This window comes from Nerophis ophidion, linkage group LG06, assembly GCF_033978795.1.
Source record: "Nerophis ophidion isolate RoL-2023_Sa linkage group LG06, RoL_Noph_v1.0, whole genome shotgun sequence".
Taxonomy (NCBI): Eukaryota; Metazoa; Chordata; class Actinopteri; order Syngnathiformes; family Syngnathidae; genus Nerophis; species Nerophis ophidion.
In genome coordinates, this window is record NC_084616.1 from 22476566 (window position 1) to 22493365 (window position 16800).

The following is a 16800-nucleotide window of genomic DNA, read 5'->3' on the forward strand; positions in this document are numbered from 1 at the left end:
GGTTACAATATAGGAAGTCGACGTTTAAGTATGAAAAATTGAGCTTGCAACATAATAATGTGAGTAGCAAATTCTAGATTGCTGTCTTTCATAAATATGCCAAACTTAATCTCCTCTATCGGAAATGGGGATTTAGCCAATACCTTTATCTATATATCTTCCTGCCAATCTCTGATCCCCTCCCAAAATTAAAGGTACGGTATTAAATTCTAAAAATAGATTCACATTTAAAACACATTGGGCGCGACCCCAAAGGGGAATAAGCGGTAAAAAATGGATGGATATTAGCGAGCACATACTGTATATGTATACTGTACATGCAAAAGGGGGGGCGGAAATATACCAAATGATGGATGCCAACGATCGTTAAACCGAAGAAGAAGACGACGTCCCACTGCGCATGCGTGCAGTTCTTCCCCGCAGAAGAAGAAAATGGCGGACGTTTCGAAAGAGACGGAGCGAGCCCATCGCATTTATACAAGTCTTCTGGTAAATTTGTTTTCCATTCATCCATTTTCTACCGCTTATACCCTTCGGGGTAGCGGGGGGCGCTGGAGCCTATCTCAGCTATAATCGGGCGGAAGGTAAAAAGTAATTAGCTGCCTTCTGTTTGTTCAGGTGCGGTATTTTCTGTTTTGACTAGCAATACCTGTTGCAGTAAAGCTTTTTGATTGTAATGGTAGGACCTTTATCGCCGATTAATTAGATCAATAAACGATGCTGTAGAATTATTATAAAACATTAAAATTGACATCCATCCATCTTCTTCCGCTTATCCAAGGTCGGGTCGCGGGGGTAGCACCCTAAGCAGGGAAGCCCAGACTTCCCTCTCCCCAGCCGCTTCGTCTAGCTCTTCCCGGGGGATCCCAAGGCGTTCCCAGGCCAGCCGGGAGACATAGTCTTCCCAACGTGTCCTTGGTCTTCCCCGTGGCCTCCTACCGGTTGGACGTGCCCTAAACACCTCCCTAGGGAGGCGTTCGGGTGGATTCTGACCAGATGCCCGAACCACCTCATATGGCGCCTCTCGATGTGGAGGAGCAGCGGCTTTACTTTGAGGTCCTCTCGGATGGCAGAACTTCTCACCCAATCTCTAAGGGAGAGCCCCGACACCCGGCGGAGGAAACTCATTTCTGTCGCTTGTACCCGTGATCTTATCCTTTCGGTCATGACCCAAAGCTCATGACCGTAGGTGATGATGGGAACAGAGATCGACCGGTAAATTGAGAGCTTTGCCTTCCGGCTCAGCTCCTTCTTCACCACAACGGATTGGTACAACGTCCGCAATACTGAAGACGCCGCACCGATCCGCCTGTCAATCTCACGATCCACTCTTCCCCCACTCGTGAACAAGACTCCTCCACCTGGGGCAGGGTCTCCTCCCCAACCCGGAGATGGCACGCCACGCTTTTCCGGGCGAGAACCATAGACTCGGACATGGAGGTGCTGATTCTCATTCCGGTCGCTTCACACTCTGCTGCGAACCGATCCAGTGAGAGCTGAAAATCCCGGGCAGATGAAGCCATCAGGACCACATCATCTGCAAAAAAATAAATTGACATTCAGATATTTAATCGATAGTTTACCAATCGTAAAGCAATACATTTTGGTTTGAATGGTTGAAATCTTTATCAAATAGTTTTTTATTAAGAGTACATAAATCCACTCCATCCCATTTCCATATTTTTTCATGATAGCTTGCATGCTTGCCTCTAAACCTTTCAAAATACACCCTAAAATGCACTGATGCATGTAAATAAACAGTAGCCTAATGCAGTGGTTCTCAACATTTTTTCAGTGATGTACCCCCTGTGAACATTTTTTTAAATTCAAGTACCCCCTAATCAGAGCAAAGCGTTTTTGGTTGAAAAAAAGAGATAAAGAAGTAAAATACAGCACTACGTCATCAGTTTTTGATTTATTAAATTGTATAACAGTGCAAAATATTGCTCATTTGTATTGGTCTTTCTTGAACTATTTGTAAAGATATAAAAGTAACTAAAAACTTGTTGAAAAATAAACAAGTGATTCAATTATAAATAAAGATTTCTACACATAGAAGTAATCATCAACTTAAAGTGCCCTCTTTGGGGATTGTAATAGAGATCCATCTGGATTCATGAACTTAATTCTGAACATTTCTTCACAAAAAAAGAAATCTTTAACATCAATATTTATGGAACATGTCTGCAAAAAAATTAGCTGTCAACACTGAATATTGCATTTCTTTTCACAGTTTATGAACTTACATTCATATTGTGTTGAAGTATTATTCAATAAATATATTGATAAAGAATTCTTAAATTTTTGCTATTTGTAGAATATTTTTTTTAAACGTCACTTACCCCTTGGCATACCTTCAAGTACCCCCAGGGGTACGCGTACCCCCATTTGAGAACCACTGGCCTAATGGGACTCTTGCCCTCCTCCTGAAACACGGGAGTGCCTCTAGGTCACGTGATAGCAACCCAGAAAAATGTGAGCAACATAAAAATGATTATATTTTTTAAATTGAAAAAAAAAAATTCTAAGCTTGAATCACTGTCCGAATAGTATGCAAACAAAAATACTCACACCTCACACCCAAGGGCAGTTTTGTGCATCATAGACATGATTATATTTGTCTTTGTTCAGGCTTCGCCCTGTCCCCTGCTGGAAGGTGTGCACTTGCAGGATTCTGAGGACATGTTGCAGCTCCTCTGCACTCCATCCCAGCTACGCACTGACATCCTGACCTGGATCTGCTGCAGGTTTGGAAAAAGCATGAGAAGTCACCACGTATGCGCCAAGTTAATTATGCCCGTGTAATAAACTGGCCACGTTTTTCCTCCTCACAGTATAGACCCAAACTTTGGCAATTTGAAAGAGAAGGCGTCGAAGGTCCGAGACCCTGATATTTTGACCAGAGGTAACACATTTTTTGGGGGGGATTATTGCATGGTTTGATGCAGTGATGGGGGTACAACTTTGCATATTTGCAAGTTGATTTAGTACTGTAGAGATCGACCGATTTGTTATAAACTGATTATTAGTAGTCAAGGAGGCTAATAATTGATATTTGGAGCCAATATTCATGTGTCCGTAAACATCTGGATAAGGTATTAAGTAGATTTTTAACAATATTTTTCATCCATCCATTTACTACCGCTTGTCCCTTACGGGGTCGCGGGGGGTCGCTGGAGCCTATCTCAGCTGCATTCGGGCGGCAGGCGGGGTGCACCCAGGATAAGTCGCTACCTCATCGCAGAGTCATGATATCATAAGGACAAATTCGTAATATTGCATTAATTAAAGTTACTGTTAGCATTACGGCAAAAAAGTGGCTATATCACACAGATAATAAAATTACAATAAATTCACAGGATAAAAAATTATGAATTTTTAAAATTGCAAAAAAATTTTAAATTACCCCAAGCATTTTGATAAAAAGTCACAATATTACAGGGATAAAGTCGAAATATACTTGCAATATTTTTCAATCACAGTAAAAAAAAAAAAATCTAAACATTACTTGCATGCGTCAGTAAACATCAGGACAAGGTATTAAGTAGTTTTTTTAACAATATTTTTCAGTGTTTTGTGTGACGCTAATATTGTGTTTAATTTAGCAGCAAAAAATATCAAACACCTTTATTATGTGTGTCTAAGACAGGGGTGTCAAACTCAAATACAGAGTGGGCCAAAATTTAAAACTGAACAAAGCTGTGGGCCAAGGTTGAAGAAATTAACCTTTTAATAGGGACCTAAACAAGTTTTGCAATGAATATTGAACAAGCAAGGCTTAAATAGGGCAGCACGGTGGAGGAGGGGTTAGTGCATCTGCCTCACAATACGAAGGTCCTGAGTAATCCTGGGTTCAATCCCGGGCTCGGGATCTTTTTGTGTGGAGTTTGCATGTTCTCCCCGTGACTGCGTGGGTTCCCTCCGGGTACTCGGGCTTCCTCCCATGGAACAAGCAGAGCTTATATAACATAATAGTGCAAAATCAACTTTCAAAAAACAAATGAAAAAACTTCAGTGGTATATTAAATAAAACGTAATTAAAAAAATTAATGCCTCTTTTCTATTTGCAGCCTTCTGAGGTAAATATCAACATTAACTTTTTCCGCAGGCTAATAAATTCGAAAATAAAATAAAAATTAGGTTGGCGGGGTTTGGTGGTAGCGGGGGGTGTATATTGTAGCATTCCGGAAGAGTTAGTGCTGCAAGGGGTCCTGAGTATTTGTTCTGTTGTGTTTATGTTGTGTTACGGTGCGGGTGTTCTCCCGAAATGTGTTTTGTCATTCTTGTTTGGTGTGGGTTCACAGTGTGGCGCATATTTGTAACAATGTTAAAGTTGTTTATACGGCCACCCTCAGTGTGACCTGTATGGCTGTTGACCAAGTATGTTGTGTGAAAGCCGCATATATTACGTGACTTGGCCAGCACGCTGTTAATATGGAGGAAAAGAGGACGTGACGGCATGTTGTAGAGGACAGGGCCTTTAAGGCACGCTCCCAGTATTGTTGTCCGGGTGGAAATCGGGAGAATGGTTGCCCAGGGAGATTTTTGGGAAGGGCACTAAACTTCGGGAGTCTCCCGGGAAAATCGGGAGGCTTTGCAAGTATGAGTATTAGCGGTAAATGTGGTGTTACCGGCGGGCCAGCTCTAATGTTAATTTGATATTGCCTCAAAGGCCAAATTAAATTAAACGGCGGGCCAAATTTGGCCCGCGGGCCAGAGTTTGACACCCATGGTCTAAGAGGTGCATCAACATTTGCGTTACAAAATAAGGCAAATCTCCGGGGAAAATTCTTAAAATATGGCATTTCACTACATCACAATAACTCATCCTCTACTCCATTTTATAACAGTTTATGGATTCAATACATTGTAAGGTTTACTTGTTAGGAACCATAAACTGTTGTGAACATTTAAATAAAAACTATTCTGGGCTCCTTCACGTAGATTATAGTTGAGACATTTTTCAAGCTGGCTGACATTTCTTCATGGATGTTACAGAAAGTATGAGAATGTGTGAGCTGCTGCCTGCTCTGCTTTACTTCCATAGTAATCTTCTATTTGTCAAGACATTCACACAAAGTTTGGATTTTTTTCAGATATACATACTTTCTGTCGATTTCATGCCCATCCATCTTTGTTGTGTTACTTTATTGAACCACGAGACATGAAACTCGATTGCTGCATTCGCAAAAACAAACAAAACGGGACTGAGAATACGCCAGGAAAGAAGAAGAAAAACTGGATTTCCTGGCACAAAACGGGTAAGCAAAGGAGACGTGCTGTAGACGAGCATCACTGGAAAAAGGAGAGAGAGTTGAGTGCCGTAGTTGAGCAGATCGGAGAAAAATTGTCACAAGAACTCAAATAAATACCTTTTCAGATATCAAAACATTTTTGGGGAGGACTTTTCACAAAGAGTATTTTTATTTTTAAATAAAAGGAAAAAAAAATAGACTTCAGCGTAAATAGAAGTGTTCTCACGCAGGGCTTGAGCAGTGGTTACTACTATACATATCCCTAATTATTCATTTTTCAAATGATGGTATCATATTTTGTTTCATGTATCTGCTGATGTAGCTAAAGTATGCTGCAGTGGTTAAAAAAAAAAAAAAAAGACTTGATACCAATATACGTCAAAATGCCAAATATGTGCCGATAATCAGTCGATCTGTAACATACTGTGCTACATTCTTTGCAGTGGTAGTAAATTGAATTGTGACAATGGTTTCACTGATGCGGTTCTGTTTTAAACAGGGATTGCTGCTCTTGGCCAGGATCTGATGCTGTGCAAAGGAGACAGCCTGGACTTGATAAAGGTGGGATTACGCCTCATTGGTCAAAAGTAGGAAGTGTTCCTTTTTGTGGGGGGGGTGTAGGGGGGTTGCACATTCTCAGTTCTGTATTGCTGCGACAATTGGCATTTTTTATGGACTTTATTTTTTATTTTTGAGTATTGCTTATTTATCATTTAATTTATACAACGGAATTACTTCAATTCCTCGTCTGTCCAACTTTAGTATCACAAAGTTTTATAAAATCGAAAAACATTGTTTTTTGTTGTTGTTTTTTTTTACAAGAATTAGCATGTTTTTATTTATTTATTTATTTATTTTTAATTGTTACTTGTTTCAACTTGAAGCTGGGCAAACACGCATGTGCCATTCTAAATATACATATCCTGCGACGTACCTCAGGAATCAATACTGCACGAAAAGTGTTCAATCTTTACTAAGGACTTAATGTTAGTTTTATTAGCAAACCACACGTATGCCTTGTATCAGTAGAGAACACACAGAAGCTAATACAAATGACGGAAGACATGAACAAATAAAAGAACTGGTTAAACAAAAACAGACTATCTTTGAATCTCCGTAAAACTAAAATAATGACAATAATAACAGTAGAACAGAAAGTCAAACACAAATACAAAAAGAGGGAGTAGACATTGACACAACTTTGGGTGTAATAATAAATAAATTGAACCGGAAATATAACAATTTACAACAAATGGTGGCAAGACATGTGTCTATAATAAATACAGCAAAATATGTTCTGGACCAAAAATCACTCCATATTCTCTACTGCTCGCTGGTGTTACCATATCTGAGTTATTGTGCAGAAAAATGAGGAAACAACTCCCACTGTTACAAAAAAGATCTGTTAGAATCATACATAATGTTGGATATAGAGAACATACAAATGGGATTACGCCTCATTGGTCAAAAGTAGGAAGTGTTCCTTTTTGTGGGGGGGGGGGGGTGTAGGGGGGTTGCACATTCTCTGTTCTGTATTGCTGCGACAATTGGCATTTTTTATGGACTTAATTTTTTATTTTTGAGTATTGCTTATTTATCATTTAATTTATACAACGGAATTACTTCAATTCCTCGTCTGTCCAACTTTAGTATCACAAAGTTTTATAAAATCGAAAAACATTGTTTTTTTTGTTGTTTTTTTTACAAGAATTATCATGTTTTTATTTATTTTTTATTTTTTTTTTAATTGTTACTTGTTTCAACTTGAAGCTGGGCAAACACGCATGTGCCATTCTAAATATACATATCCTGCGACGTACCTCAGGAATCAATACTGGACGAAAAGTGTTCAATCTTTACCAAGGACTTAATGTTAGTTTTATTAGCAAACCACACGTATGCCTTGTATCAGTAGAGAACACACAGAAGCTAATACAAATGACGGAAGACATGAACAAATAAAAGAGCTGGTTAAACAAAAACAGACTATCTTTGAATCTCCGTAAAACTAAAATAATGACAATAATAACAGTAGAAGAGAAAGTCAAACACAAATACAAAAAGAGGGAGTAGACATTGACACAACTTTGGGTGTAATAATAGATAAATTGAACCGGAAATATAACAATTTACAACAAATGGTGGCAAGACATATGTCTATAATAAATACAGCAAAATATGTTCTGGACCAAAAATCACTCCATATTCTCTACTGCTCGCTGGTGTTACCATATCTGAGTTATTGTGCAGAAAAATGAGGAAACAACTCCCACTGTTACAAAAAAGATCTGTTAGAATTATACATAATGTTGGATATAGAGAACATACAAATGAATCCAAAATATTGAAATGAAGCTGTTTTGTGCATTCGCAAACAGCTAACATTATGCACAAAGCAAACTATAACCTGCTAGCCAAGAGTTTGCAACAATTTTTCTCAAAAAAATGAGTACAAATATAAGTTTAAAGAAAAATGTAATTTAATTTTGGGTGTAATAATAGATCAAATGAACTTGAAATATCAAAACAATTTACAACATAAGGTGGCAAGAAATATGTCTATAATAAATATGTCTATAATAAATTAAGCAAAATATGTTCTGGACCAAAAATCACTCCATATTCTCTACTGCTCGCTGGTGTTACCATATCTGAGTTATTATGCAGAAAAATGAGGAAACAACTCCAACTGTTACAAAAAAGATCTGTTTGAATTATACATAATGTTGGATATAGAGAACATAGAAACCTTTTATTTAATGAATCCAAAATATTGAAATTAAACTGTTTTGTGCATTTGCAAACAGCTAACATTATGCACAAAGCAAACAATAACCTGCTAGCCAAGAATTTGCAACAATTCTTCTCAAAAAAATGAGTACAAATATAAGTTTAGAGAAAAATGTAATTTAATACATTTGTATTCGCGTACAACATTTAAAACCTTAAGTATGTTGAATGAATTAATAAACAATACAAAGTACAAATTTAGAACTCTGATAAACATTTTGAACCCTTTTTAAGATGACATATTGTTCATCCTACTATGTTATTTAAAACTTATTTAACTGTTTATTTTCTTGAGAACTATATTATTTATGGAGTTAAATTTTATACAAATTGAGAACAGGAGGTGAACAAATGTGTTAGTAATTGCTATGAAATGAAAAAGTTGTAGAATTAAATAAGCTGTGCTTCTTCCCACTCCTTTTTTGGACATGTAAATAAAAACTTAAAATTGTGATACATCATGTTGTAACAGAAAGCATGTTCAAAATAAACTATAACCATAAACCATAGCATGTAAGTTTTACTGGGGTATCTTGGTCTACATTTTTGGCTTTAGATTGGACCCGATTTAGAGTCCCGATCCAATACTTTGACAGTCGGCTTTAGAAGTGAAAATGTTTTATGAAGATTAAAAGCAGTAAAACATTTTTACAAAGGTTTTCTTATTAAATGTGGAATAGCTAATATTGTTGTAAATCAGAAAATGTATTACATTTGTGGTTTTAAATGCTACTTAATTTTTTATACAAAATAAAGTGTCTGGTGCGCACTACGTAAACAAAAAGGACCATTGGCTCCTACTTCAATCATTTGGGTTTTGCCCTCAAAGCCTTCCTGTATCAGGCTTCCTCACTTTGTAAACAATAAAAAAACATAGCAAAAATTATTTGGTAAAAATAATATCAATTTAATCACTTGAGTATTTATTAAATACTGAGGGAACACTATGTATCATTAGTATCGACATCTGGATAGATCACCTCTACTTTACATCGAAGCTCTAGCAATTAGCTTTTTGTGTGGTCCTGCTGGCTGGATATGTAGCATGCTCAGCCATTCCGTTCACATTTAGTCCTCTAGTGATACTTACAAAAACGTACTTTAATTTCTGCCACGGTGGTGAGGATTAATATTTTAGAAGGTTTTCATCGACGACAACACGCAGCTTGTTCTCAATTTGGAGCCAGTGTTCTGGCAAGACATGCACCCTCATGGAAATGGCCCTTTTTGAAGGGAAAGGTAAAGATTAGTCGGGATCGGCAGCTCATTAGCCGATCGCCCATCAATTAGAAAAGTCAAATCTCGCAACATCTCGATACGATACCCATCCCTAATTCATCAGTGACAGTTCCTGTCGCTAGTCTTCTAGTAAACCTGACTTAATTCTCCGCACTTCTCCCTCCAGGGTGACACAAATTGCCGCCAGCAGCTTCAGTTCTATGAGCAACTTGTCGCTGTGGTCCTGGACTGCCACGTGTCCACTGAGCAGGGTGCAGATATGCTCTTGAACACGCTTTTTGCTGGAGAGAGTCTGCCTCATCTCACTCAGATGTTGACACCTTCACTAGACCCTCACTGGCCCTCCAACACCACGTTTGTTTTACCCTCCAGCTCTGTTACTTTTTATTTCACGACATTTCCTTCACCATTTGCCTATTTTGTCACAGGGCTTTTGTACACAAGAATTCCAAATCCAATCTCAAGCCAAGAAGAGACAATGCTGAGAACATTGCTGCCGACATCCAGTCTACTCGCTCCATGCTGGAGAAGTTACAGTCTGAGGTATGAACTTTGCTTTACTGACAATACTACTGTGGAACTTCAATTTACGAACCTAATTTGTTCTTGAACAGGGGTTGTGAATGGAAAAGTTTGTATAGTGAAGCAAATTCCTTCATAAACAAAGTAAATATGAATTATTGGTTCCAACTTTGACAAAAGTCCATATTTTAGTTTTGTACACTTCAAATGCAATACAAAGTGCTATACTGTACTTGTACATAAAACAAACAACAAGGAAGGGTCTCTTTATTAACAAGACAAAACCACAACTTTCCTGTATGCGCTCCCCTGCATATACATGCACACACAGAAGCCCCTTGGGTGCCCTCAAAAACAATCAAAAGTCACAAAAATCCTTAACTTTAGCAACCAAATTGCTACAATAATAAACTTTTAAAGAAAAGTAAAATTCACTTAGAAAAACATTGCAAAGGAGGAGCTAACTACAAGGGAGCAGACAGAGATAGAGAAGGGAGGGATCGTGTGTGTGTGTGTGTGTGTGTGTGTGTGTGTGTGTGTGTGCGCGTGCGTGCGTGTGTGTGTGTGTGTGTGCGCGTGCGTGCGTGGTTGGGAAGAGAGATACCTTTTTTTTTTTCCTCCTCCGCTGTGATTTAAGTCTGCTTTGGCGTATTTTTCTGGAAAAGTCAGGTCTCATCACAGTTAAAAACCAGCTGTTGTATGAAGCCTGCTTTGTCGGTCCTTCCATATTTGTAAAATGTTTTTTTTTTTTCCAACTGCACAGTAATGTTTTTTTCCAATTGCACAGTAATTCCCTTCTTTCTATGCTGGTCTGTTGTCTTTGTGGGACTCATATTGAGTTAGCAAAATGGACAAAATGTGCATAAAGGTGAAAAATCTCAGAAAAGGTACACACACTGAAGCACCAAGAAACAACACCCAATAAATTTTAGAAAAAAACATTTTCTTTCCGCATATTAGCCGCACCGGACTATTAAGCCGCAGGTATACACGTTGGGAAATTAGTTATTTACAAAGAAAGATTCTGTAAATGTTTATTTACATAGCTTAATTGTTTCCATACAGTGTCTGTAACACGACAGTAAAACGGATGATCAAACAAAACAAAAGTCGTTCTCATGGACCCACTAGCTCCGGAAGCTTGCTCTCCAATCGGCTAAATAGACTCAATAACTCCACGGTGACATCTTAGTGAATTTACAAATCTGAAACGATACAAAAATAATGCCATTGTAATGTAATAATACTAACAAAGACACTGGTAAACGTGTTAACATTTTGGCTAATGCTAACGACGCTCGCTTGTTTACATTACAATAGCACGTACCAATATAAATGAAAACACTCCTACAGACATCACACATGGCACGGTTTAGTTGTCTTAGTTATATTGTAAAACTTGCAAACATTGTTTAGAATGATGAATGAAGAAACCGTACAAGTAGAAACGCTATGGGCGTCTTGAAGAAGGAACGGCACTTCTACATCCGGTTGAAAGCACTAAATGAAAGGACACGGCAGTGAAGTGAAGTGACTTATATTTATATAGCACTTTTCTCAACTGACTCAAATCGTTTTACATAGTGAAACCCAATATCTAAATTACATTTAAACCAGGGGTCTCAGACACGCGGGCCGCAAACGTTATTTTGCGGCCCCCACCTTAATATGAAAGTTTAATGTTAGGGCGGCCCATGAGTTTTATATAAATGGCGCTTGACAGTGTTGTGTTATTTGAGTCCGAAATGGCTCTTTCAACATTCTGGATTGCCTAACCCTGCGTTAGTGGAAAAGTGGAAAATTAGTGAAAGCGACAGAGACGTTGCCATGGAGACGAGGTTTTTCTTACGTGTCTGGCTGCAGTCACACCGCGACACCTGTCCGTCAGTAACAACAGTCCCCGATAACTTGGAACAACTCAGTTATGTTTTTTTTTTCATTGTTTAATTTGCATTGCCTCACAAGATGAACACTACATATATATCTATATGGTGCCGGATAACATTCCGGGTGCCGTCACTTTTTTGCGCTCGCTATCCCCGTACTTTCCCGGCTATTATCCGCCGACCGACGTGTTGCTTTAGGGAAGAAAAGCGGAACGACACACATTGCGTAAATAACATTCTCCAAGCATTGGCTAAATACAAATATATTCCACAACCCCAAACATGTCTTTTTCGAAGCCTGCAGTGAAGAGTGAGAGATGCGTTATTTCTTAGTTGAGCACAGGGGCACCGCGACGTGTATTATTTGCACATAAAAAAATAAAGAAATCTTTTCTCGCGACCCAGTGGCCCCAAGGTAAATTGAGTGTGAGAACCGGATTTAAACCAATGTGGGTGACACTGGGAGCAGGTGGGTAAAGTGTCTTGCCCAAGGACAGAACGGCAGTGACTAAGATGGCGGAAGCTGGGATCGAAGATGGAACCCTCAAGTTACTGGCACGGCCACTCTACCAGCAGAGCTATACCGCCCCAGCAGCACCTGCAGTGAGCAAATTCGTCCAATAGATGGCGTTATAGCACAAACAATAACACACCTTTTCAGTGTATTTACTTGTTTAAAAAAATAACTATATGCATTATGGCCATCAGCGAGGAAAAAATCCACTAATTAGCCAGACTGTTTTATATGCCTTAGGTTTCAAAGCGTAGGATGAAGTAGTGGCTTATAGTCGGGATTTTTCGGTAGTAGTGTACCGCGCAGCAAATGATGTGGAGGTTCCGCCTTCCCAAAATTGCTGCGCCCTGCTTCTCGCCTGCAGGTGTGACACCAAATGAATAAATGATTCATACAAAGAGACATGGTTCGCACATGGAGGCATGTTGGGCTCGATCAAAAAGTTTGCGAACCGAAAAGTCAGCAAATAAAGAGCTGCGTAAATCAAGGTTGCACCATACCAATTTGTCGCACAATGTTTGCCGTAACGCTCAAAAATGTGGCCTGTTCTGTTTAAGTGCCATTTTCTAAAAGATGGGGTGCCAAGTTCCCGCGTCTTCACCCCCAGCGCACTGCATTTGGCGCTGGGCGACCTCCAGCAGTTGATGACCACTTTCTGCCACGTGTATGAGACGGACCTGAAAGCGTGCTGTGCTCGAGTGCCGCCGAATTTTAGCGCAGACACCGAAGTCTTCCAAAGAGTCCACGGACTTCTGCTGGCCTGCAACTCGGTACATACACACACACACACACACACACATTGCTTGCAGCGCTGTCTGTACACGCTGCTCCAATGTTTCCCTCTGCAGGAGTTGGAAATGCTGAAGGAAGTGTCTGAAGCATCAATGTGCGTGAACGACCAATTAAGCCGGCTGCAAACAGAACTGTACTGCGGGAGTCAAGGAAAGAAAGGCACTTTATGTGAGTCCCTGCTCTCCCTGAGTCCAGTGGTTCTCAATGATTTTCTGTCACCCCCCCCCGGTGTTAGCTCTTACAAGAACAACGTTGATATAGCATGGTTTAAGGGGAACATTATCACAATTTCAGAAGGGTTAAAACCAATAAAAATCAGTTCCCAGTGGCTTATTTTATTTTTCGAAATTTTTTTCAAACAACAGCTTCAAAGTGCCTGATTTTCACCATCGTTATATACACACCCGTCCATTTTCCTGTGACGTCACTGCATGATGCCAATGCAAACAAACATGGCGGATAGAACAGAAAGGTATAGCGACATTACCTCGGATTCAGACTCGGATTTCAGCGGTTTAAGCGATTTAACAGATTACGCATGTATTGAAACGGATGGTTGGAGTGTGGAGGCAGATAGCAAAAACGAAATTGAAGAAGAAACTGAAGCTATTGAGCCATATCACGACAGACAACGGCAACGGGGACGAATTCGGCGATCGCCTTCCAACCAACAATTGCATCTTTTGACAACTGGTGCAACTTGAATGCGTCGATTGGTATATGTTTGTTTGGCATTAAATGTGGGTGGAGGGAAAGGCTGGATGCAAATATACCGTATTTTTCAGACTATAAGTCGCAGTTTTTTTCATAGTTTGGCCAGGGGTGCGACTTATACTCAGGAGCGACTTATGTGTGAAATTATTAACACATTACCGTAAAATATCAAATAATATTATTTAGCTCATTCACGTAAGAGACTAGATGTATAATATTTCATGGGATTTAGCGATTAGGAGTGACAGATTGTTTGGTAAACGTACAGCATGTTGTATATGTTATAGTTATTTGAATGACTCTTACCATAATATGTTATGTTAACATACCAGGCACATTCTCAGTTGGTTATTTATGCGTCATATAACGTACACTTATTCAGCCTGTTGTTCTCTATTCTTTATTTATTTTAAATTGCCTTTCAAATGTCTATTCTTGGTGTTGGGTTTTATCAAATAAATTTCCCCCAAAAATGCGACTTATACTCCAGTGCGATTTATATGTTATTTTCCTTCTTTATTATGCATTTTCGGCTGGTGCAACTTATACTCCGGAGCGACGTATACACCGAAAAATACGGTAGCTACAAATGAGGCATAATGTTGCAATATGTACATACAGCTAGCCTAAATAGCATGTTAGCATCAATTAGCTGGCAGTCATGCCGTGCGCAAATATGTCTGATTAGCACATAAGTCAATACCATCAACAAAACTCACCTTTGTGATTTCGTTGACTTTATCGTTGGAAATGCATCTGCTTTGAGTGTCGCAGGATATCCACTCATCTCTGTCGTAGCATCGCTACCGTCTGTAGCGATGCTACGACAGAACAGAACAAACGAGGGACTTTCGCATCTTTTGACAACTGGTGCAACTTGAATCCGTCGATTGGTATGTGTTTGTTTGGCATTAAATGTGGGTGGAGGGAAAGGCTGGATGCAAATATAGCTACAAATGAGGCATAATGATGCAATATGTACATACAGCTAGCCTAAATAGCATGTTAGCATCGATTAGCATGCCGTGACCATTGATATGTCTGATTAGCACACTCCACGTAAGTCAACTTGAATCCGTCCCTGTTCGTGTTGTTAGACCCTCCGACAACACACCGACGAGGCATAATGTCTCCAAGGTACGGAAAACAGTCGAAAAAACGGAAAATAACAGAGCTGATTTGACTTGGTGTGTGTAATGTGTTTGAGAAAAGGGCGGATTGCTTCATGTTTTGACGTCACAGGTGAAAGGTCATTGCTCTGACAGCTAACAATTGAAAGGCATTTCAATCGCCAAATTCACCCTTTTAGAGTCCGAAAATCGGTTAAAAAAACATGGTCTTTTTTCTGCAACATCAAGGTATATATTGATGCTTACATAGGCCTAGGGATAATGTTCTCCTTTAATATGCAGGTTACAGCAGTTTCGGAATGTTAGGATGAATCCCCATTACCTACATTTTTAGCTGCCTCGTGCTAGCCGTTTTTCACCATTTAGAACACAAAAACGTGTTCCTCTCTCACATACAGACTGTAGGTGTGTTGAGTTTTGTTTCTTCTGTTTCCCAGCTGATCAACTGGAGGAACTCACCAAGCGCTACAAAGACTATGTCTCCCGCCTTCATTCATCCATGCACCAATGAATGGCTGGATCAACATTTATTAAAAATATAGTGCTACATTTGATCACACTTTTATACATGTTGTTGTTTTCTCCTGTATTTAAGAAAATAAAGATGAATAGACCTTAACGCTTGGCTGTTGACATTATCCTTGTAGAGCCATAACATCCTTTAGCTCGTGTACAGGACACAAGGAATAAGAGGGATAATACAGGTATTTATTATTTACTCGTTGCTTTAGATGAAGTGTCCAAAGTGCGGCCCGAAGCTAATTCTTAAATACTGTTAATAAAAAAGACATACAAAAAAGTGGAGCATTCAGGTTGCAATGTTGACTCTAATAACACAAAGCTGCCATGTAGACTGTTTTTTAATAATAATGAATCAAAATCAATGTTATGAATTATTGACCTTTTGAAGGCTCCAATTACTTCACACCAAATATTCCACTTTGAAATTTTTGTGGGTAAAATTGTGTACATTTTGTGCGTTTTCCATTTAAACGTATCTGACTTAAGGGGCATAAAACAAGCAAAAAAACAACAACATACAATCGACGGAACTTGATATAGCAATTTGAGCGTCTAAAGTAAAAAAAATAATGTATGAGTGGAACCTTTTTGGGTCTAGTTATTTTAGTGTTTTTTTTTTTTTTTTACTGTCTGCTCAAAAAAAAAAAAATAATGGATTAGATTTATATCACGCTTTTCTATTGTTAGATACTCAAAGCGCTCACAGAGAAGTGGGAACCCATCATTCATTCACACCTGGTGGTGGTAAGCAACATTTGTAGCCACAGCTGCTCTGGGGTAGACTGACGGAAGCGTGGCTGCCAGTTTGCGCCTACGGCCCCTCCGACCATCACCATTCATCATTCATTCACCGGTGTGAGCGGCACCGGGGGCAAGGGTGAAGTGTCCTGCCCAAGGACACAACGGCAGCGATTTGGATGTCAATAGGTGGGAAGCGAACCTGCAATCCTCAGGTTTCTGGCACAGCCGCTCTACCCTCTATGCCATGCCGCCCCAATGATCAATGTTGTTATGAATTATTGACATATGTAAGGCTGCAAATACATCACATCAAATATTCCAGTTTGAAAAATGTTGGGGGTAAAATGCTGCATATTTTGTGTTTTTCCCTTGAAATCAGGGTTTTCTTTAACAAAAAAAACAAACAATAAAAAACTTTCAATTGACTGATAGATCTGAATTTGACAATGAAATTAAAAACAATTAATGTTTTTAATACTTAAGAGTGGGGTTCATCGCTCAAAAAAGAATGAATCAAAATCAATGTTATGAATTATTGACCTATTGAAGGTTCCGATTACTTCACATCAAATATTCCACTTTGATTTATTTTGGGGGTAAAATAATGGGTTTTCTATGACAAAAAGGGAATTAAAAACAAATACTTGTGATGGACAGATCTGAATTTGATATAGAGATGTTGAAGTAAAAAAAAA

The 16800-nt window shown here is 39.0% G+C and overlaps 1 protein-coding gene across 3 annotated transcripts; it reads left to right on the forward strand.

Annotated features, from left to right (window-relative positions):
• Positions 1-341: 341 nt before the first annotated feature.
• On the forward strand, positions 342-15461 carry haus7 (HAUS augmin-like complex, subunit 7). Of its 3 annotated transcripts, none has more exons than XM_061903096.1 (9): positions 342-489; positions 2632-2747; positions 2835-2905; positions 5755-5816; positions 9451-9638; positions 9713-9827; positions 12764-12976; positions 13055-13166; positions 15280-15461. In XM_061903096.1, exons 1-9 carry the CDS (start codon positions 433-435, stop codon positions 15351-15353), a joined length of 1008 nt encoding a protein of 335 aa, XP_061759080.1. In that variant the 5' UTR covers positions 342-432; the 3' UTR covers positions 15354-15461. The 3 variants fall into 3 exon arrangements, with proteins under 3 accessions (XP_061759080.1, XP_061759081.1, XP_061759082.1); XM_061903097.1 differs by having other exon boundaries at positions 447-584; XM_061903098.1 differs by lacking the exons at positions 342-489; positions 2632-2747; positions 2835-2905 and adding an exon at positions 4198-5261.
• The last annotated feature ends 1339 nt before the right edge of the window (positions 15462-16800 follow it).

Bases quoted from the DNA above. Each gene is read 5' to 3' on its own strand.
- haus7 (XM_061903096.1), top strand. From the start codon at position 433: ATGGCGGACGTTTCGAAAGAGACGGAGCGAGCCCATCGCATTTATACA. The intron at 2,906-5,754 runs GTAACACATTTT...TGTTTTAAACAG, and splicing joins CCCTGATATTTTGACCAGAG to GGATTGCTGCTCTTGGCCAG. The intron at 9,828-12,763 runs GTATGAACTTTG...GTTCTGTTTAAG, and splicing joins TGGAGAAGTTACAGTCTGAG to TGCCATTTTCTAAAAGATGG.